The sequence below is a fragment of the Lingula anatina genome, chromosome 1 (assembly GCF_051362555.1).
Source record: "Lingula anatina isolate TDL-2025a chromosome 1, LinAna3.0, whole genome shotgun sequence".
Taxonomy (NCBI): domain Eukaryota; kingdom Metazoa; phylum Brachiopoda; class Lingulata; order Lingulida; family Lingulidae; genus Lingula; species Lingula anatina.
The window spans coordinates 15,681,071-15,704,795 of record NC_141767.1 but is presented as its reverse complement, the minus strand read 5'-3'; the positions used below and the strand labels follow the sequence as shown (position 1 = coordinate 15,704,795).

At 38.4% G+C, this 23,725-nt stretch overlaps 3 protein-coding genes and 1 long non-coding RNA gene across 6 annotated transcripts; 1 reads left to right on the top strand and 3 right to left on the bottom strand.

Moving 5' to 3' along the window:
• Positions 1-506: 506 nt before the first annotated feature.
• Positions 507-5,527, bottom strand: LOC106165998 (uncharacterized). Its single transcript, XM_013544392.2, has 2 exons — positions 5,283-5,527; positions 507-2,615 (listed from the first exon to the last, which is right to left on the bottom strand). Exon 2 carries the CDS (start codon positions 2,480-2,482, stop codon positions 599-601), a length of 1,884 nt encoding a protein of 627 aa, XP_013399846.2. The 5' UTR covers positions 2,483-2,615; positions 5,283-5,527; the 3' UTR covers positions 507-598.
• A 3,928-nt stretch (positions 5,528-9,455) lies between these two features.
• Positions 9,456-14,411, top strand: LOC106165999 (uncharacterized). 2 transcript variants are annotated; one of them, XM_013544396.2, is made up of 2 exons: positions 9,456-9,606; positions 12,569-14,411. In XM_013544396.2, exon 2 carries the CDS (start codon positions 12,607-12,609, stop codon positions 13,672-13,674), a length of 1,068 nt encoding a protein of 355 aa, XP_013399850.2. In that variant the 5' UTR covers positions 9,456-9,606; positions 12,569-12,606; the 3' UTR covers positions 13,675-14,411. The 2 variants fall into 2 exon arrangements, with proteins under 2 accessions (XP_013399850.2, XP_013399851.2); XM_013544397.2 differs by lacking the exon at positions 9,456-9,606 and adding an exon at positions 10,826-12,467.
• A 2,453-nt stretch (positions 14,412-16,864) lies between these two features.
• Positions 16,865-18,613, bottom strand: LOC106166037 (uncharacterized). Its single transcript, XR_001238757.2, has 2 exons — positions 18,107-18,613; positions 16,865-17,864 (listed from the first exon to the last, which is right to left on the bottom strand). It is a non-coding gene; the product is annotated as an uncharacterized LOC106166037 (long non-coding RNA).
• A 175-nt stretch (positions 18,614-18,788) lies between these two features.
• On the bottom strand, positions 18,789-23,621 carry LOC106163588 (zygote arrest protein 1). 2 transcript variants are annotated; one of them, XM_087014986.1, is made up of 2 exons: positions 23,135-23,621; positions 18,789-22,780 (listed from the first exon to the last, which is right to left on the bottom strand). In XM_087014986.1, the coding sequence occupies exons 1-2, from the start codon at positions 23,231-23,233 to the stop codon at positions 22,559-22,561; spliced, it is 321 nt and encodes a 106-aa protein (XP_086871112.1). In that variant the 5' UTR covers positions 23,234-23,621; the 3' UTR covers positions 18,789-22,558. The 2 variants fall into 2 exon arrangements, with proteins under 2 accessions (XP_086871112.1, XP_013396680.2); XM_013541226.2 differs by having other exon boundaries at positions 18,809-22,780.
• Positions 23,622-23,725: the final 104 nt, after the last annotated feature.

Genomic DNA, 23,725 nt, shown 5'->3' with positions numbered 1-23,725 from the left:
CCCGCTTGGGCAAGACTGCCCCTTTTCAAGGGACATTTTCGCCCAGGGCATTCATATAGGCCTATGTCACAACGGTGACTCTGATGGAAACTACAGAAAACGACACAGTATATGTAATTACTAAATAAATTTTAAAATAATATGTAAAATAAATCGCTTTTGTAGGTGTTGTTGTTGTTGTTTATTAAGAAGTTGTCAGAGGTGAGCAATACTGCAGTGTGGTTAAATGCTGACTGGGTAAGTTTCTTCTTTTATTCGGTTTTTAATCGAGTAAAATGCATTAAAAAATGGATAATTTTTTTTCTCCGATTGGATTCTATAGTAGTTGAGCGAACTTGCCCCACGGGGTATGCATGTATAATTGAACCTTCCGTCTGAAAAAAAAAAAAAAAAAAAAAAAAAAAAACTAGAAGCCCAATGGTAATAGTATTCCTTCCATCTCAATTTGTATAAAAAGGGTGCGAACTAGCCCCGCTTTCCCCTACAGTTATAAGTGAGGTCCAACATTTTCTTTGGAAAGTTTTATTTATTTAAAGCAAAAAATGTGAATAACCAAATATATAAATAGTAATAATAGTAGCACTAAAACATGTCAAAACTATTCATCTTCACGAATTTTAACTTTAAGATATGGAATCTTTTTATTTGTATCAATGTACCCAGAGGGAAAAGCAGATGTTCCAGTGTTCATTGGAATGTTATTCTTTCTGATGAATTTCTTGTGCTGAAAACCGATGTAGTCTTTTTGTTTGAACATCACATTTGACGGCGAAGACGCCGTTAATGTCCCAGATCGTTTCTGTCGTGCGTGGTTTGTGTATCTTTTATCAAGCACGGAATAAGACGACGCTCCCTGGGCGTTCACGTCCATTTCTTCAGTGCTGCACACCCGCCGTTTCACGGGATCGTCAGAAATATTAGGCTTAGAGGCAACGGACTTTTCGATTTCTGAATTTTTACCATCTCCAATTTTCTGTTTGTCTTGCAATATTACCTTCTCCTGTTTATTTGATATCTGGGAGTTTCCATTGTTCAATGCAGGCAACTTGTCTCCACGAATGTCTATTAAAAGTTCCCTATGATCATCGACAGAACGCGGGAATTCTATGTTATAAATCTTCGGCTCTTCTTCAAATGTCACACATTTGCCGTGGTCTGAACTGCTTCTTGTCACAGTTTTGCTGCTTTCTTTCTTCACTGGTGCTGTAAATGAATGTTTATACGGCAACCCGATGTTTTTGTACATCTGGTGGGGCATATCTGAACTCACAGGCACAACAACCTTTTCGACAGCGTTTTCAAAATTCGGCCACTCTGACTCTAGAGAAATTTCAGACACGGACGCATTCCCAGACTCGTCATCCTCTGAGGCGGTGTTGCACGGCCAAGCGGCAGATCCCTGGCGTCTCCTAAATAGTGTCGCAGATGCCGTACCCCTGTTGCTCTCTATTCCTCTGCCGTATGAATTCCGTGATTCCACTTCCTGACTGCGCCTTGCACTTTTACATTTTGGGGAGTTAGTGGTACTACCACTGCTGTCACTGAAGTCAGCGTCCCCAGCAACGCCATTTCTGCTGGACTCGAGACGCAAAGCGCGAGCGATGGGGTTAGCAGTCCTCGGAACGGCAAGTCGCACAATGCGAGCCTTACTATCTTCACTTTCACTTTTCGTGCTAGGTGAAATTTCTGAAAGTTCGTTAAGCCATCTTGATGACAAAGTTTTCACTCCAAGAAAAGTATCATAAGGGGTAGTTTGTTTATTTGGGGAGACTAAGTAACGAGGGGTGCGAAGGCCTCCCCCTTGTGAATTTGATTCACCGTTGCCGCGGACAAAAATTCCTTCTGGTTGAGACGTGCGTATTGGAAGCGTAGGGAAGTGTGACTGTTTCTTAATTCTTGCCACAAATTGGGATGAAGTGACCGTGTTTCGAGTGGCATCTTCTTCTGAACTTAGATTTGACACGTGGCCGCCGACAACTTGTACTGCGTCACAAGTCGGCAGCGTCCGTTTCTTATTGCTCGCGTCTGTCCGTGATGTGCTTCGCTGAAAGCCACCATCGTCATCGCCTTCTTCGTCATCCATGATTAATTCTGGTACTTTTATAACGATGTTAGTTTTCCCGTCCTCTATGCTTTCTCCACTTTTTTCAGCGGAGTGCAACTCCATACTCCGAGCGTGTACGAATATTTCCGAACTCTTGATATCGGGCAGTGTATTGCCACGGCCTGGGATTGATGAGGCATTTCTTTGCATTTGACCAAAATAATTCTTGTCTTCTTCCGATCCCCCTGCCTTCACTACGTTCAAAAGTCTCAGTTCCTTCAACATTTTGAGTTCTGCATTCTGTCTGTTGTTTCTCCGGGTCCTGTTCGCCTTGTGACTAGACCGAAGTATTCGCCTTGTCACGGGATGAGCGCTCGCGGGGGGCTTCGGTTTCTCCAGAAGACAAGGAGTCCTCAGTTCGGCTTGGTTGTCCGCCATGAACACATACCGTATCTTATCACAGAGACATCACATTCTCAAATACTGCACGTCCGTGTTACATTCAGTTTCTGCAGAGTTTATGTAGGATGTGTAGGCAGATATTCACAGCTCTGTCAGCTTTGAATCAACCCTGAAAGAGAAAGACGAATGTCTTAAGTAAATGTGTTTCATACAAGGTACATCCGAGAGCTATCATCTAGCTATCGATGCCTCTTCGTAAACATCTGATACAATGTTATCGTTAACGTTTCCACTCGAGGTCTACTTATCGTGCCTCAGGGGGCTTAGGTTTTTACATCTGATGTTGACGCAGTCATTAGGGTTTTATAGCACTTTTCATCAAGGTTGGAATTTCTGACATGATGTCATTCTTAATGCGTGTTTTATATAGAAACATAGGCACTAAGCATTAATCAGAATTTCATTTCTTTATAGTCTACCCTTCAAACTGCAATGGACTTAAAATGTAGGAGGGGCTGTGCGAAAAAGCAATGTCACCTTTCTCGGGCGATGCTTCTTTTGACGACTTTAATTAATTACTGCTGCTCGATTGTATGGAAACACCATCTTAATTCTATTTTAAATGTATCATTAAATCTTCAGTATATGTCTAATTGGGGGGGGGGGGGGGGGGGCAGTCAGGGGATTGAAAAAAATTTCGTTGTCACCCAATTTTCTAATAAAATAGTCGATTAAGCTCAAGATCCAACGGAGCGAAATTTGATCCACGGATGCAATTAGTATCTAAAATTATCAAGCGCGAAGTTAAACACACGTCAGTCGATATTAATCTGCAGGTGAAAAATGAAGGTGCTGTATACTTTTATACTAGGAAAACAAGACGATATTTGTTTAGCAAATTTCGCACGAGGGCTTATTGATATATTCCGAAATATTGATATGCTGTGTTAGCTAGTTGTTTTATTTATCATCGGCAGATATGGTTAGTGTTTTTGTGATTGATTATTAGCTAGACCTATTATTAATAACAAAATAGTGGAGATTCTCTTATTCACTTATGACACTAAACTTTGCATTTTGGCTCAATGGTCAGGCCTTTGCTTCACGTGTATCTTTCTCTGCTGTTGAATTCTATCAAGTTGCAGCCATTTGTTGATAAGAACAACAATTTTAAAAAAGCAAATTTATTTAGTATAGCCTTTCTCACGACACCTGAGTGCCTCTCTTTGCTCCTTATTTGTAAAAGCAACAGAACGGCTCTAAGATGCTATGATTTACCCTTGAATTTACCGTGCATCGTTTTATTTGTCAATTTATAGTGAGTTTAGGTTGGGATTTTCTAACATTCTCTGTTGGAACGCTTTAACTTTTGTCATTGTTGCTGCGATTTTACGGCAAAAGCAAATTTGAACTATAAAATTGTTCTTTGATTACTGAAACTGTCAAACGGTAAACATATAGACTGAAGGAGCGAAACATACAATCCACATGTATACATAGTCACCTGGTTGTATAAACACAACAGGTGGCTTTGGGGAAGTTTGGTATTTTTTTATCAACTTTTATCAAAGTTTTTTCGTTCCCAAGCTAGAAGATAGTCCTTCAGTTTTATTTTTTTATCCGCAAAAGTTTTTTTCCAAACTTTGATAAAAAATAGAAAACGTTTCAGGCTAACAGTTTTAGCATCCTCGTTAAACGAATTGTTACCAACAACAATATTTAATCAATTCCAACCCCAACTCGTAAACTTGGCCTGTTTGTCAGATAAGGACTCCCGTCACATCGCCCTGGTTGTGTCTACGTCCATTATCACTTGACGGGTTTTTTGTGGATAAAAAAGGAATCTTATTTGCATCTTAACATTTAGTTCCATCACATTAGGGTCCATTTTACCCTCGCTTTCCACCTGTGTCGTTATAAATTATAAATTAGAGCAAGGCCTGATTCTATACCTACTCGACATTGCACGCAAAACTGCAGTTTATTTACATGTTTGCTACAGCTTTCTGATGGCGTGTCTCCAAGGTAACAGTTTAAGAAGAGAACGCCGTTAGTTCACTCTCAACCCCTTGTCAACGTTTGAATCATGGAAAAAAACAATGACCTAGGATTTGAAATGAGGGTTGAGCCATTTTTAAAATGTAATCGCTTTCCCACAAGCGCCAGTTAAAAGCGGCAGATTAGTGCACTCAAACAGGCAGGCAAAGAATCGAACTAAGAAATAACACTTCAGTTTTAAATCCTCTTCGAAAACATCCTTAAACTTTTATAAGAACTAGCCTTCAAATATTCGCTTTTATTGGAGCTAACTCAAGATTTGAAGTGCTTCAAATCCCTATGAAAATAACTGCCTAGTTGCTTGTGAACATGTAAATCAAGCGGAGAAGCCCGGGTTTTGTTGTGGCAAAAGCACAAACATTACATAGAAAAATGCAGAGCCAGGTATGAGAACTAAGACAGATGAGTTTCAACATGAACCTATTCTCAAAATACTATATATATATATATATATATATATATATATATATATATATATATATTTCTCAAGTTACTTAAGATAGATAATGGCCCTACCATTACCTACACATATAGACCCATACTTTGTTTTTTACATTCATTTAATATCGGTATTATACTGATTATGAACCTATACAATTAGATGCGATAAAATTACATTTCACCACTTTACTAGAAGGCTGTGGTTACCCACCGGGACGTTATCTCTGATGTATTCTACTATTGTGAAGCCAAACGCAAAACAGACATTTTGCCGATAAGTTTGTCCACTTTCTCTTCAATCACTTGGGACAACAAAACAAGCTGTTCGTTAACTTACCTGTTAGCATTTGTAGGCAGAACGCTGCCTACTACTCTTCTTCCACTTTCCAAATGTCATTGCACAGTTTGCCACCCTACAGGTGCGTGTTCCGCATAATTTGTCGACAAGAACGCTCACATAATGGCATCACGTTTGATAAGTGGTAAATTTCCAATAAAAACACCCTACATTGATTTTTTGAACTTTGACCACTATTGCTAAGCAGTCGAACCTATTGAGACCTAGCCACGATGTAAATCGATATGAGCAGTCGCATGAACTTACAATAGAAGGGGCATTGTGGGGCGGCTCAGTTCCGAATTAGATCAATGAGTGCAACAAAAGTTACACTTAGTCTTTGTAAGGCTCAACAATTTCGCTTTTGTGTATAATAAGTTCTTTTTGTGTCAAAGCACTGTGCATCCTAAACTTTGAATTGTTGACTCAAGTTGGAGCGGATCTTGCTCAGTGCGATGTGTTTAATATCTCAACAGTTACCTGCAGTTTCTTTTGTTATAGCTTATTTTATGTTTTATGAGTGGTCGTTGGACTGAAAGTAAACTATAAATTAGTAAACTATAGAAAGGTTTATTAAACGCGTGTATTATGTTTTTCTGGTCCTAGATGAGGACAATTAACGCATTATTGCAAGTCGAATCTTGGATGTTGGGTTCGTACATGTGACCCTAAGATAAATTTAATTTATAAAGTTTGAGGGAGGAATTTTAAGTTTTCATATTAAAGAGATTAATTATCAGAGCTTTAATTGACATTTTTAGTGTGCTAGTATTGTTTTACAAAGTTTTGCATGAAGCAAATCTCTCTCTCTCTCTCTCTCTCTCTGTATGTGTTGACAGTTGCCAAGTCTAATCATTATTAAGTGACAATATTTTTTTTTTGGTTTGCAAACAAGTCATTGCTTGGCGAACGCAATATAAGGCATTTTGGAACAACTTTATTTAGCACGCAAAGTTAAGCTTTTTAAGATATTAAAATACGCCGTGCGATGACACCATTATTCATTTGATATGTTTGTTTCTTTAAAAAGTCACACGTGCTTGGTTGGCCTTGCAGTCTGAAAGGTTTTGCGGAAACGTCATGATTGGACTCGGATAACTCTAAACAGATCAGAGATGTGCTAGGTGCTTTGTTCGAGCACAATCCGGGTACCTCTGACGCATTTAAGCCTCGTTTACAGGCAGTTGATAAAAGCGAGTCCAAAAATCAACTCCACTTCTAATGTCTGGCGATAACCCATAATAGCTATTCAAATACTTTTTTAAACTCAAACACTTTGTCTAAAAATAATTTAATTATTTTTTAATTGGCAGATGGTTGAAATTTGGGACCAAAAACTAAGGTATTTTATAATGGAATAGCATTACAGGGTTACCACTTAATATGGAATATTATTTTTTGGCGAATAAATTTTCTACAAAATATTTAATTTCTCTCTAACTACTTTGAATCCAAAGCTGAGGTGTCACTCCATGTGTAGCCAGATGTGTTACCTAATTACCACATAACTCTCGAAACAATTGATGCATGCAGTTGCATGTTCTGTGGTCAGAAATGTGAGGGGTGGTCTTTTCGGCAATTTCTGCCCTTGTATAAAAACGCATGGGTTTGGTCAATCTTTGGAGCGTGTTTAGAGAAGCAACAAAGGGATCGCTCTGAAACTTGACAGGTACCTTAGTGAAGATATGGTACGACAGCAAAGCAACGCAGCTTACTATGGGATTCTTGCTCTCAGAGAAAATGGCCAGAAACGGACAGCCATTGCCAGGTAAATCAACATTTATCAGGAACCGTTTGTGAAGTCCTCCAAAGAAATGCTGCTACAGGGGCACCTACTCCAATACCTCGACCTGGGTGTCCGCGTATCACACCAAGAAGACAGGATCGCCTTCTCCTTAGTGGAGGCCGTGCTGGTCGTACAAAGACAACCAGTGTCCTCAGAAAAGAGAGGCAGAATGTCATTCAAACGCCCGTTTCAAGGTCCCACGTGAACAAGAGATTTCTGCAAGCCGGTTATTTTGCACGAAGGCCAGTAGGGAAACCACTGTTAACAGCAGGTCATATACAGCGACGTCTGCAAAGGGCTGGTGACCACGTGCGTTTGCAGCCAAAACACTGGAATCACGTTGTTTTCAGTGATAAGGCCAGATATGGATTTTTTTAGGGTTGATCGTCGAATCCGTGTCCACCGACGTGTACGAGGGGCATAAAACAATGATTGTGTACTGCCTAGGGTGCAAGCAGGGGATGGTAACGTCTCTGTTTGGGGAGTATTTCATGTCGGTGCCCAGAACCAGTTGGTTTTTTTAGGAAGCAATCTCATCCAGGATTCCTACAGAGACATTCTACAGCAAACAATGCTTCGATTGGTAAGATTCATCTTCAGGAACAACTTTGTGTACCAAGACGACTGCGCAACCCCACATCGAGGTCGCAGAATCACTGTTTTTCTTCAAAACCAATGGGTTCAGCAACTGCCCTGGCCTGCAAACTCTCCAGATATGAGCCCAATTGAAAATCTGTGGGCGAAAGTAACTCACAGAATTAATAGCTATGGTCCTCGGCCGGTAAATAGTGATGAACTGCGACAGGCAAATATCACTGCGTGGAATGATATCCCCACCCAAACTCTAAAAAACGTGTCACAGGATATGCCATGTAGAATGAGGTCGCTGCAAGCGGCTGCTGGAGGTCATACCCGCAATTACTGACTTTCCATGATTTACTGTAGTGAGTTCTTTGACTGTGTAACATATCACTGTCCGGAGGCTATCATTTTCTTTAATATCTTATCTTAAAGTTTATACTGACATCAAACTGTTGATATGGTTTTCTGGGGGTGTTCCTTTCTTTTGAATGGCATCTTATGTCAGATTTAATATTATTGACCAAAATATCTCACAACAGAAGACTGGATGTTATTATCACTCTGTGACATACTTTTTTAATGACTCAAGCCAAAAAAAATTAATCAGCACTCAAAAATAACAATGATAAAAAATATTCCATATTAAGTGGTAACCCTGTATGTGAGGAGGATTTCTTGAAAGATAATTTCTCAAATTTTAAGGCATATAAATTCGACCTGGTAACTGAAATGATGGGAAAGCGCACGATCAAGATCAGGAAAAACACAAATACTATTAATGAATAAATAAATAAATAACTGTGATCATAAGTTACAAAGTGCGTAATCCGCCATCATTTCCCCACTAGGCAAACTTAAAGGTTTGTGTAACTTAAAAGTTCCCGTGTCAAAACGTAATAAAGGAAGTTATTGGTGCTAACCGCATAGGCCACTTCATTCAATCTGAAAAATTGATCGATGTGAATAATTCAAATCCATCTAGCATTTGAGGCAAATTGTATTTATTCTTCAAAAAAATTTGTAATTAACTCTGCAAAATGTTAGTAGAATTTAAATGACTCTTTTTAATAGTTTTCGGAATGACATGGTATCAATAAAAAATAATTTATTATATAGTTGAGACCTCAAGCAAACATAGCCAAACAGCTATATTTTTATTGCGAAAAAAAAAGATAAAATAATGGCAACAAGAAAATAATAAAGCTCCACAAGCTAAGAACTTGTTCAGCTATCAAATAACCCTCGATTTTGACATAACATTTTTATTTGCTCAGCCCGAATTTAAGACGACTAATAACAACAAACTATAATCTTTGTGTTTTTACAAATGCAAGCTCTAGTCCATTACCTCTTTGTGCGTTAGTGCGCTCGGTGCAAAATGTTTGCGTTAGTGGACAAATACGTGGAACAATATTAGCTACAGTCAGTTGAGCTTTGTGTTCGCTGAAAGCCAATGAAGACGGGTCATAAAGAGATAATATTGGTATTATTTCCCTTTGAACAATGAACGAATGGGGCTCTAACGGTTTCAGAACACTTCTTGTGAAATTTGATTTTTAAGAACATGTCTAACGGAAAAAAGCTGTCAAACATAAATTTACTCATATGCTGTGAAATCAAATACAAAACTGATAAAATAGGGCGCATTTAAACAAGTATTTAAGACAACTAAGAAGAGTAAAAACATGACACGCAATATAGAATAAACTGTACTTAAATTATGACACTGCCAACACCGCAGAGCGGTTTTGCTCCTCTGTGGTCTCAAGTTATTCTGGGGCTAGTAACGGATGAGATAGATGGTTCCCTTTTAATAAGAATTTAACCTTGTGACAGCACTATACACGCACGCACCTCAGAGCATACAACATTGTGGTGTCCAAGGCGGTGAATAAGGACATAGAAGATGACAAACAACCAGTACCGTTAAAGCAAAAAAGTGTGACTTTAGATATGGTGAGTTTAATATTTTGTCTCTTTCGTCTTTTTAGATTAATTCTTAAATCTTTAAGGATAGATTTTTTGGTAAAATTGTGATTATGCGAAATGTGAATTTAGACGTTTGACTATTCACCAAATGGTAACATGCCATAGTTTGATGTATTGTATTCAAACTTCAGTTAATGGACCAAACGTAAAGTAAAGCAGTCTGTCTTTGTCCAACGACAAACTCCAAAGCAAATTTACATATTTCATTAGTTAGTTTGCATTTGCGTATTCTGTTGTGTATTCTGTTTCACTGTGATCCGGCAAAAACATATTGGTTATGTTATTTTAGTGAAACCGACTCCTGTGGAATCTCTATACCCAGGAAAAAAGAATCTAGGGAAATATGTTTCAGCTTGACATTGAAATTTGCTTTTCATTTACCATTAGATTTAAAGATATATTTTAATTGTTTAGTTGAAGTAGAATGATAGATATTTATTCATTTATTTATAACTAGTAAGCTTTTAAGGAAGCATTAAAAAGAAATATTTTCTCACACTGACCTATTGCTGTAGTTTAACAGCTATGTATAACTTTGTTTCATTACATTAATGGTAGAAATTTAAAGAGCTCGAATCACAAAGTAAATAATATTAGTCATCTTGTCATTTTATGAGAGATACAAAAATCTATGGAGGGGTATACAACACATGTTGACTTCAATTTCTCAATCGTTAGCTTTATACCATTATAGTATCATTATTATTTACCTTTTCAACTCGCCAAACATATCCAAAATTCTGTTTCATTTCTGGACCGATTGTTTGCGATATAGATACTGTGGTGATGCTACTTGCCGTATTTACCAGGAATATTTGTATATTGATTTGGACTTTGTTTTCTATTGGAATAAATGCAAATATCGACCATGTGCCTGGAACTAATAGACACTTAACAAATATTACATTGAGAAGCAATCAGTTTGGCATCGCTTCCAGGTAGTGGTAAGGAGAGAACAAAAAGGCATGTTGTAAATCTAAATGCTCTATTCATAGCAGCACATGGTCATTGCATCAAGCTCATCGAATCAGAAGAAAACGCTAAGCGCACCGGTGATTGCCAATCACATGAAAATTTAGTATTGATATTGAACAGTTTTACGAAAAACATTTATATCAGAGCGGGTGAGATGGCGGAACGTCGTCGTTCCACTCAGAAGAAAACGGACATAGGCCTACTGTATGCTGATGGTGATTAAAATCAATAAAAATATACCACTACATTGGGGGGGAGAATAGCGTGAGGTGGCAGCTGAGTTTGCTACCTGATACGCAGAACCAACAAATACACAATGTATACTGATCACAAATTTCCATGTTTGCCAGCAGTTATACAATGTACAAGATTTCACTCGAGCTGGACGAACAAAAGATGGCATGGCAAACCAAAATGCGACAATGATTTAGGGCCTGTAGAAACGAAATCCTGAATCAACAAGATAATTCTAGGCATTACGACAAAAGTGGGGTTTTGTTATTATCCCTGTGTTCTAATCTTCTTTTGTTGCGAGCAGCACTAAAATGTGGTGGTTGCACTATGCCTTGTGCTTCAAACACCCGCATAGAATGTCAAATATAAGAACTCTGGCGACTTTTTGTCTTTGCGGCAACCGCATTCGTTACCATTAGGGCTTATTGTAAGGGCCACGTTTTGTGCAGTGGCAGTTCAGTTCTAAAAATTACCTTGTTATATTTTACCTTGGTACGGAAAAAGATGATGTCGAGCTTATTGTTGATATATGCAAGTCACTGCATTTTTAAAGTGAAAAGATAAAAAGTAAAACCTTACTTTAGTGGAGAGGCGTAGTAGGAAACAGAATCATTTTCCTTTTCAAATTTGCCATGGAAGTTACCAAACATGTCTTAAACTGATAAAAGGCATGTTAAGTTTGATATAAAATTATTACAGCGAATTCATACATGTATGTTACAAAACGTGTTTTAAACTGATCAAAGGCAAATGTATTTAAGATAAAATCACTACAGCGAATACATAGGTGGTTTATTAAATGCGTGGTAGTTAAATCATTGCCTTGAGCTGAATATATTCACTACAAAACACAGACGCTTGGGAGACGAAACACATGTCACAAAACGCAAGCACAGGCCATGGAATGGAACAGCAGGGCTTTAAAACATACAAACAAATTCGAAAACTAGATATGCTGTATTAAACGCAAACAAACTAGTTAATGAGTCATGGCACGTGTACCGTACCCTTATGCCATAGGTGTAAGCATATTAAAAATAGTGATACGGCTAATTAACGGCACACAATACGAAAGTCGCGGAAGTGGGTGTGTAGTCAGGTGTAAGGTGTGATCTGGTAAAGCGGCTGGGATATTTGTTAGAGCTGTGTGTGGAAAATTGCTTATTTGGTGCATGCAGGGTCCCCGAAAAACGTATTCACGTAAAGCATTTAATTGAAAATTTCACGTTCATCCTACTTTTAGGGTTACGTAAATACACCATTAACAGTTGATGATTGTCAGTAAAAGCTGTTTTCGTTGCCACTATAGAGAATAAGAATTGGTGTAGTACAATGCGTGGTTTCAGTTACGTTTTTGTACAATTTATCGATCAAACTAATAGTCAAAATTTATAAACATGATTTCTGTGTTATTGACAAAGTAAACAAATTTGATGTTTATTGGAGTAAACAAATCAGATGCCGCTACGTCACGATATATACATTAAATTTGGGAAAGCACACTACAATGTCAACACGTGGATTCACATTTAAATAGAAGTGCACCTGCACTTCTAAGGATGTTACGTTGCATTTCACTGCATTCTGCCTTTGGCTGACCATATGGCATCTGTTCAGAGGTTCAGTGATTTAGGGAATCTTGGTGAAGAATGCACATAAATTAATATTGAATTAATCTTAGTAACAATCTTTTTTTGCTATCATTTTTCCAATTTTTTAGAATCAGTGAACGCCTAGAAGCCGCATACTGGTGAAGCTATGGAGGAGACGGAAGTACCACCTACTCTCTTCACATCAAAATACATGAACGAAGCCAAGTTTAGAAATTTGCGAGAACAACGGAAGTTAGATCAAAAGATCCACAAGATAGAGGACGAGAAAGAAATGAAGGCTGGGAAATTGGGAATGCAAAGACGATTTTTAAATCTAGAGCTGAAAGAAATGAGAAGGAACGGACACCAGAGAGCGATTTGTCCGATGGGTTTGTCTGCCGAACAGAAAGACGCGTATAAAACGCTACAAAACCATCACCTACCCAGCATCAGTTTAGAAGAGTTCGACAGACGACTGACATCCTTTCGACTAGAGAGAGAAACAACGAACAAGTGGAAACAAAAAATTATTGCTAGGGCACGAAATGCAAGGATGCATCAGTTCCGTAAAGTTCAAAATCCGCCTTCAAATGAAAGTGAATCGAAAAAACCGACGCCCTTACTTGCGAATATTATAACAAAGCTTCGGGATATGAAACAGGAAGGGGAACAAATTCATACTGATGATGAACATGATCAAGAAGACCATGGAGAATTTGATTTTGACATTAAAATCAAGACCTCACGAAGTGCCCCGACGTCCCCAGCAAGGACTATTTCTTTTCCAAAACCCAGATTTCAGTTTACCAGGGCGGCGACTGTATTTGGAGTATCACTAACAGACACTCCACGAAAACGAACTAGACCTTTGAAAAATAACGCGGGCAAATTCGGGATGGCTGTCACTCAGAGCAACGTACTTGATCTTACACCACACCCAAAAGAAAGGAATTCCAGCGACCTCGAAGTTTTTCACCATCAGGGAAAGTGCGTGTCGTTACCAGATCTAGTCTCCCGAGTGACACATATCGTGCACGCTTGGAACGCATTTAGGGTCCCTCTGCACGAACCTGAAGAACCTTTAAGAGATACTTTAGTTCAGCGCGAGGAACCAAAACTGATGGAACCCCCATTGCCCGGCTCTGCTTGGAAAAACTTTAACGTGTTTAACAGGACGCTGAATTCTTTAGCCGATGCAGAGGCGGAGGATCATGAAGTAAAGAAAACATCTTGACAGAGTAGAAGGATTGTTTCTTTTTTCCAAGAGAAAAGTATTTGGCTAGAAGAGAGCGATTAGTAAATAGCCTTAGCAAAGAATCTGTTGTTTATTGACGAAAGGAGATTTCTTCTTAATTTGTTAAAAATGCCAATTTATACATTGTTTCCGCTTCTGGTCAAATAATGTTATTTTTCTTGGATTCTCAGGTAAAATGAAAACAGTAACCGGTGCTAAATGTGAACATTATCGTCTGTTTCGTAAAAACCCATCCAGCTGATAGGAAATGGGCGCTTTTATTTATTCAAGCTTTTTTGTTATATTACTTCTTTGCCAGTACCTTTTTCAATTTGTAGAGATATACACAGATATTTACAATATTCATACATGGCGAAATAAGTTTTTTCTTTTGTATAACGATTGTAAAATTGAATTGTTTCTACTTTTTGGCTATCATCGAGGGAGCGACAAGGTCCGTTGCTTTATACATAGTAAACACGCTTAATCTCTTTGGAACCGATTTTTACAAACATTTTAAGTCTAATATTATGGTGTACATTCAACAGTGGGAAAAACTTATAAACATCTTTACATGTTGCCCTACATGTACATCTAAAATTAACATGTTCATACACAATAAAAATCTATTGTCGCCTTTCATTAATTAGAAAAGTTGCATTTTTTTTATTTTATAAGTAATAGGTAGTTTAAGAAATATAAACTTGAATAAAAAGATTCAAACGATTGAAAACACATGGCCTGCATTGTTACAGAACTGATCAACGAAAGAGCACCGTTCCAAGTTTATAGAAATGTAGCATAATAATACACCTTCTCTTTGACCACATAGTGCGCTAGTAGTCTGTTACAATTATATATATATATATATATATATATATATATATATATATATATATATATATGTTTTATACAGTATTTTTAGTGGGGCCCTGATATGAGAGGGTGTACTACGCCAGTCTATCGAATAGAACAACTGGTGCACAATCGGTGCTTCTCGAGTAAAATTGTATATGGCAGTTCCATTAGTGACAGGGCCATCTTTTGAAAATTCTCTTTAGTACAACCGTGATTGACTAGGAAACGACACATCACTTAAGTAAATAATATCTCGTCGCGCTTCTGCGTATAATCATTACAGTTTTAATTGAACATAGTTTGTCTCAACAACATGTGAAGTTCAGTGTTGGGATATGTTTCGTAATTCTGATGTTCTTTGATCCTAGTATACAGTTCGGCAAATACTATATTTAAAAGTGTTTACCATGGTTAAACTAGCAAACTTGTTTGGAAACAAAGGAAGAAAGTAAACTGTCGTTTTGAGCAGCGTCCATTATGGCGATTTCGACGTCATTTCATTTTACAAATACAGAACTTTATTTGGTGACACAACAATAAGAAATTGCGTAATACGAAGTCATTTGAAATTTTTCATTGTTATAAGATTTATATAATCCACCGTATCAGCTGAATTTAAAAACATTGGACCTATTCACTCGTATGACCTTTATAACACTTTTTTTGTTAAATAAACATTAAAGTAATCGATACTCAATCCACGGCAAACATGACTAAGATTGGTAAAATATTTATTGATGCAAATAATATTAATCTTATATCTGTTCAAAAAAATTAAAAACTGAAGATGTCAAGTTAAGGTGAATGAGCCTGCCAGTAACAGGTGTAGAGATTTACAATGAATGATACACCGTGCACTCCCTCAGCCTCTTGTTATACAAACGTCATATATTGCTCCACCCGATAGGCAGCAATGGCACGGTCACGAACTTGGAAGGTACATGAGTATCTTTTCTTTAACAACATAAACTGCTGGGGGTAGCCCCACTTCAATTTCCTGTTTTAACTCTTTTGTGAAATCAAAATATGATACAAGGTAAGTGAACCATTCAAAGGGCAAAGTACTGGCATAAATTTATTGACACCCGAAACAGTGTACAGGCCTTCCCAACTACCAGACTCAGCACCTACGGGTCCAGTATAAACCGGTTTATCTGACCACACTACCCGTTTTCAAGGTGTGTGTCAGATCGCATTACAGAGTATCAGCCACCACACCGATTTTGCCTGGTGCGCGATGTGATAGCAATGATCCTAATCGGGGTTGGAAAGTAGTGCATCTCATCTAGATTCATGCGCTGCTGCAATTTTCTCTGTTTATGCTAAAATCTGACAGTACCGCAATTTTTAACATAAAATTTAGGTTCGGACATAGCCAATGATGTTTTGTAAAAAAGAACTTGCAAACTTATATATTAATTTAGAAAAGTAGACTTAATTTTGATAGCAGAAGCATATTCTGTCGGGGGTTAAATTATTTTCATGACTACCGGGATGGACGAGATTGAGGGCAGGGGTAATCCTAGAGAGGGGTGAGAAACGTCTATTGTTCTCGTCAGCGAGGCTGTCCTTTTTCAGGGTTTGTATGCACGGACAGAAAACTTAAGTATTGTGGGAACGAAGAATGAATGTGGGAATGAAGCCACTGGTAGTACTAGTAGATATCAGCCTGTAGTCTTGAACAAGCGCCTCGATGACGAGTGAACAGTTGTCAAAAACAAAAGACCCAGGTGTGGTAGTTCAACTACTGTTCATGCGTGCCGCAACGACCAAACCTAATTGCTCCTCAAGGTCACAAAACAATAACCGGTACTGACGGCTAGGCTCGTCTTAATCATATAAGTAGCGCGTTTCCACCCCCTGATTGGGGGAGTCATCTGTTCTATTCATACGACTCCTACTTGACGAAAACGAGGCGTGATACCCGGATGACAAGTAGGCTTACAGAATTTGTGATAGGGTATGATACTCTTTTATGCGATCTGACACACACCTTGAAAACGGGTAGTGTGGTCAGATATACCGGTTTATTCTGGACCCGTAGGTGCCGAGTCTGGTAGTTGGGAAGGCCTGGTGTAGCACTCGTAGCATTTAAGAAGAAACACCGAGATGCACGCTTTGTCTCACGGAGTAATGGTTATTTCCAAGGCTAGGTACATACACTGTAGTCGTAAATAAACAGATGGGTTGCGTTTGACATCAGGAACAGCGACTCCCCCTATTGGCCAGCAGAAAGGATCAGCGTTGTTGAAGAAAAAGGATGCAACCCTAATCTTGGGTTGGAATTCCGCCAATATTTCTTAATGCTGCGAACGACAACTCGATAAAAGGCCACAGAAATCATCCTTTATTTGTAGATTTTAACAAACATGCTAACGCAAATTTTAAGATGACATTGAAACGAGTGAAATTATTGGTAAAGAAACAAGTGATTGCTACGCTGTTGCTGTGATGTAATGCACAACTAATTTTCTTTATGATTGTTTTAAAGCTAGGGATATGAAAATTGCATCCATGCTGAATAAAACCTAGATTAACTGATGATGCAGTTTTCATATCCCCCCAAATAATAGTTAGTTTAATATAAGGTTTAGTGTAGCCTATTCTAGTTGAATCAGTTTTTTTTTTTTTTTTTTTTTTTTTTTTTTTTTAATTATTCCTATATTGATCTTTATTGAGTAGTACATGTACTTTCCCTGCTTTAGTCTAGACATTATATAATGTATATCAAACTGTATATGGTAATCACTCTGCGGATTACTTCTTGTATTTGTATTTGATCATGCCCGGATGTAGGGCGATAGTCAAAAAACTTCTGATTCTGATTCTGTGAACTGGTCGTCTGCCACAGAGTTCGGCCAATTTTACGGAGGAGACGCACGCGCAGATCCAACAATACAATAACGCTGAGGCAAATGGATAGCTTGTCTTTTAATGTTTGCATTTCACATCTATATTAAGGAGTTAAAATTTTCATTTGCTGAACAATAGGTTTTCCGTGACAAAATTACTTTATGAATAAGCCGTCTGTGAGTCGTTTAACAGTTCCATGTATCTATGTATCATTTAACAGCCCCATGTATGTACATATGTATGTAGGCCTACTCAAAGCATCAGTAAGGGCGAGAGGAGAAACATTTTCTCCCGGAACGGCATTTCATGCAGAGATCACTGCGGTGCGCTTTCGTCTTGTCCCCATGTCGCTCCATCTTGTCTTCCTTGGTACATGTGCAGTCGCTTCCCTGCAAACCACACAGGGAACACGTCAGTGTTTCTACGCGATATGGGCTGCACTCGATGTTGCACTTCTTACATTTTTGTTTGTAAGCGACCTGAAAATAATATTGGCCTACACCCATAATTCAGTGGAAAAAAACTTTTTTTAAAAAAAGAGCGAGTTTAACACAAATCACAACATTCAGTAGAGATAGGCCTATAACTCAAGATACAGTTCATGATGGCTGCGCCAAGGTGCTACACATGACTCAATTCTAACTTATAAACAGATATCGACCCCAACTACGTCAAAACAATCAAAGTAAGTTCATAAAACGAAACGAACATAGTCACTCACCTCTCTTGTTAATTTGTCGACATAAACATGAGAGCTTTCCCAGTGACCATTGCAGTCTGGACAACGGAAAAAACCATATCTCCGACCTAATTTTTGAGCTTGTTTAGGCCCTGAGCGTCCAAATTTAGGCATGTTGACCAGTTGACGCAACTAGTAATGATGGAGTGTCATAACAAACCAATTGCCTTATTAGATCAGTGAACAAATACAACAAAATATATATTTGGTTTCACTTTGTCAAAGCTCTGAGAACTGTGTGTTTGTTAAGCCTCGATTTCACTTTGCGTCAACCATTCAGTCGGGGGGTGTTAACGTTGAATAATTGAAAATTAAACGAGACTTACCTGTAAGTTGAAGTTTGAGATAGATTATCCTACAATCACCGGAGACTGAGAGATTACATGAGATATAGCAGCGCACGCGCAGTAGGCACATTTTAAAGTGAAGGAGCTGGTAGCCTGTTATAATGGGAGGGCAGTGGTGGGCATGTAATCTCTCAGTCTCCGGTGATTGTAGGATAATCTATCTCAAACTTCAACTTACATGTAAGTCTCGTTTAATTTTCAATTATCCTACAATCACCTTCAACCGCGAGATTCCATGAGATTTTAAAGTGGCTACCAGTTCCTTCAGAGGCAAGAGAGAGAAACTAAACACAAGTAATTGAATACATAACTATTTAATAAGTATAGTGACATGGTAGCCCTGGCAATGCCAACCGGGCACCTAGAGAAACAGAGATCACCAACAAGCAATTAATGTTGTAAAACTCCCATTGCAAAGCTATTATCCGTAATTCTCACTGTTCTATTATAAAACCTGGTGAAAGTACTTTCGGACTTCCAAGAACCTGCTCTAAGAATACTGGCAATTGGTACATTATGTCTAAAGGCTGCTGACGTAGCAGCGCTTCTAGTACTGTGGGCTTTGAATACATTAGTATCTATCCCAGCTTTGTTCATGACAGTCAGTATCCACCTTCTAATTGTGGCGTTGGTCACCCCGTTATGTGGTTTAACAAATGATATAAACAATTGATCTTCATCTCCTCTAATGACCTGAGTTTTCTCTAAATAACATTTTATGAGAGACATAACACATAATTTGGGTTCCTCATAAGGGTGAAGGGTGAGTGTAAGTCCTGGCCCTCTAGTTTTAACAGGGCATGACAGAGTAAATCTGATGAAATCTGTCTCAATATTCATGTCGCTTAATTTCAGTTTATGTAGCGTTTGAGCTCTCTGTCCAGTGATTAATGCAAGCAACATACAGAGATTGAGTGTTAATTCTTTTAGAGAACTATTGTCAGCCCGAGTGAGGTAATAGATAACAATACAAGGGTCCCAAGTTTGAGAGTATCTGGGGAGTGAAGGTCTGCGTGATTTCACCCCTTTCAACAGTCTTCCGACCAAAACATGTTCACCCACACTAGTCCCATCTATCGGAGGTAAGAGTGCAGATAATGCAGATCTTGCTGAATTAAGCAAGGAGTACCCTGCCCCTTCATGAAACAACTGGCAAAGGAAGTCTAACACACTGTTCAGATCTGCTTTGAAAACATTAGTCTGTCTTTGACCACAAAAGGAAATCCATTTCTTATAGATTCCATTGTATTGCTTCCTTGTATTATCTGACCAGGACTCGAGGATAAGGTCGGCAACATTTCCCGAAAGTTCCTGGCCCTGGAAAGCTTTCCTGAGCAGTGAACTGCTAGTAATTGTGCTTTGAATGGTAACGTTTCCGGTGCTCCTGGAAGTGTGAGAATGTTCCTGCGTGGCAGAACAAGTGGGTGGTCCACTAGTAGAGTCATAACTTGGGTAAACCACGCTTGTGTTGGCCAAAAGGGGACAATAAGTATGCAATCTTCGACTTGGTCCCTGCTGATTTTCTGCAGACACTGGGTAATGAGGCTAAAAGGAGGATAAAGATAGGGTTTAAACTGTGCCCAATACAGGTGAAATGCATCAACATATGCAGCCCCAGGCTCTGGGTGCCAGGAAACAAATTTGTCTAATTGTGCATTTAGGCGAGAGGCAAATAAATCAATGTCTGGTTCAAAAAACTGCTGAGTAAGTTCATAGAAAACTGTTTTATTCAGCATCCATTCTGTGCGGTCATTAAATTTCCGTGATGCTAAATCTGCCTCCACATTATTTACCCCAGGAATGTGACACGCACTGAGCCAAATATTGCGCTCTATGGCCCATACCCACAGGTCAGTAGTTAGTCTATCACAGTCCTGAGATTTCATTCCCCCCATGGAATTGATATAAGCCACAGCTGTAGAGTTATCTAGCTTAATCCTGACATGAGTGTTACGTAGTTCCTTACAGAAACTCTGGAGACCAAAAAATGCTGCATAAAGCTCAAGATAGTTAATGTGCATATTGCTTTCCGTGCAAGTCCATCTGCCTCCACCAAGATCCACCTTGATTAGTTGCCCCCCATCCCTTTTTTGACGCATCGGTAGTAATCATGTGAGAGGGTTCAGTGTGTGAAATAACTTTAAAAGCATTGTGCACATTATCAATCCACCATCGCAGTTGTTTAATGGACTGTTGGCTGAGAGTTATGACACCTGAATAATCCCCTTTGCACCTAGCTAACCCAACATTTTTGTCCCGTTCTAATGCACGGTAAAAGAGAGGCCCAAATTCGACTCCAGGGAATGATGCACACAGGGTTCCAATAGCTTCTGAGAGAACCTGGATGGTTATGACTGGAGAATCAATGAGCCTAGTGCAGACAAGGAGTTATAACTCCTTGGTGCAGATATCTTTTATGTGAGTAGCTTTCTGGAGGGTGAGACGGACAGTCATGTCTGTAGAGTCAAGCAAAAACCCAAGCATAACCAGCTGCTGTTTAGGTATAGTGACCGATTTCTCATAATTAAGGCTAAACCCCAGTCTAGTGAGAAGATTTTGTGTGGCTGTGATGTTCTTAACACATTCATCATAAGAATCCCCCAGAAGAAAAGTGTCATCAATGTAAATAGCATTAACATAGCCTTACAATCTTAACTCAGCCATAACAGGTTTTAAGATTTTGCTGAAGATCCGTGGTGAACTGGTGAGTCCCATGGGAAGGCAAGTAAACTGAAATAGTCCCCTTTCCAAAGAAACCGGAGATAGCATTGATCTTCTGTAGCAATCGGGACAGAATAATAGGCATCCTTTAGATCTAATGACCCCATAAAAGCCCCTTCTCTCATCAGTTTAATAATGGTCTCCAGCGTGTCCATTTTGAATTTCTGGTACACAATAAATTTGTTGAGCTGACTCAGATTGAGGATAATGCGGAATTTGCCACTTTGCTTCTGACGAATAAAAATGTTAGAGATAAACTGTGGGCTGCTATGTTGACAAGGCACAATAATTTTCTTATCCAAAAAGTTCTGAATTTCAAGGTCTATTATCTCAGTCTCTTGCTCGTTAAATTTAATGGGGGTAGGTATAAAGGTCTGACGAGGCGGTAAATTGTCAATAAACTCGAGCCTATACTGAGTAACAGCATTAAGGATAAAAGAATCACATGTTCAAACCGAAAGTTGTTTAGATCAAAGTTATCTTTAGCTTAATGAACCTAACACCGTATTTTCCCTTCTTATTATGCAAATAACAGCTATCCCCAAAATTCCATGTAATCATCGCTGACATAATTTACGTTTGCTAGACTGGACCTAAGCAAGTGCTATTGAAACAGAATGCTATATAATAACCATGGTGTACAAAAATCAATATATGAGTGTTATCAATGCACTGTAAATAACAACGAAGGATAGCACTCAGATATAATAGAGATATCAGGCGTTAATCATAAGCCCAGTTATCAACCCAGTTCGGTACTGGCAGAAGCACCGATTAAACTATGTTTGAAAAAAAAAATAAATAAATAAAATAAATTACAGGTTTTGTTTAAAGATATTGGCTCATTTTCGATGCCAAAATCAATTTCTTATATCGGGTGTGCAACGATCGAAGTGTCTTCAAGGTCTATTGTACACGTTTGAAATTTCCCAGAGTTACTTTCTTATGCCTAGCCTGCAAAGCTACTAGTCCTCTCCAATTCAGATCTAAAATAAATAAATAAATAAATAAATAAATAAATAAATAAATAACTATTTAACTCCTCAAAGAAAAGTTCCTGAAGTCGGTAGTTCCTACTGAAATGTACAGGTAGCCGTGGAGTTCTAAACAGATAATCAACCAAACATTAAAACATAGGGTTAGCGATGGAATAAAACAATGAATCCAAATACTGAGACGGATACAGAAATGATTTGTTTGTAGGAGAAAATTGGTTTTCATATTGGCGGGTTAATCCCTTACAAAGTACTTAATGTTGTTCCAGCAAAGAAATTGGAACTCTTTTTATTGTGACTAAGCGTAAATCAGTTCCTTAAATGTTCATCTGTGAATCATTTAACAGTTCCATATATATTTTTTGTTTTCCTCAAAGCATCAGATTGGGAGAAGTACAACGAATCCCGGCGCGGCACTTCATGCAGAGATCACTTCGGTGTGGTCTTTTCTCGTTCACGTGACGAGACATCTTCTCCTCCTTGGTACACTTGCAGAGTTTTCCCTGCATGCCACATATAGAACACTTTAGCTCCTCTACGTGGTACGGGTCGCACTCAATGTTACACTTCTTACACTTTTGTTTGTAGGCAACCTGAAAATGATATCGAACTATACTCATACATTAAAAAAAGTAATCACTTTTCAAAGAAATAGCGCTAGGTTAACACAAAGAGAAAGACACGCAGGTCAATATCACACGTTAAAATTGTCCATCGTTAATTTTTATACTAGATTATAAGATTGACTTATTTGCCTCTTCTTATAATACATACTTTTTAAACGAAGTGCTTAATTCTTATCCACCAATTTTACCCGATGGTTGTGCAAAGGTCCCATAGATAGCTATTACTGGAATTTTTATTTTATTAAAATAACCACAAGAAAAAAATACGGACTTCACCTAAACCCACCAATAAAGCTCATGAAAAATCCAATCGGCACTCACCTGCCCCGTCATATTGTTGACATAAACATGAGAGCTTTCCCACTGCCCATTGCAGCCTGGACAACGGAAAAAACCATATCTACGACCAAGCTCAGCCATATCTACGCAAAATTAAAAAACTCGCAGTGGTGATGTATATCTGAAGACAAATCTCTTTATACGTTAGTGAACAAAGACAAAAACAACAACAATAAATAAATGCCCCGTTATCAAAAAGTTTTGAGAACTGCGTGACTAATAAGCTCCGGTTTCGCATCGCACCGGCCAATCAAATTGTTTGCGTTCAATGATTAACTTTTAAAAACGAAAGACTAATAGGTTCCATCAATATTTCCCCCTCTTGTCTAAAGGTGCTATTCACGTGATTTTTCATTTAGTAATATTAAATACTAAATGGACGAAGGTACAACCGTGATAACATTCCTTGTACTGTGTAACTTTAGAATTCTGATCAGTGCGTTATCATCAGGTGTTCAAGGGCGCTTCTTTACCTCCCCTTTAAAATCTTTTGAAAGGAACGAAGATCTTCAGAACTAAGCTGACCCTACTGCTATTTCTATTGCAATTCCAAATGCATTCTTATACCAGGGA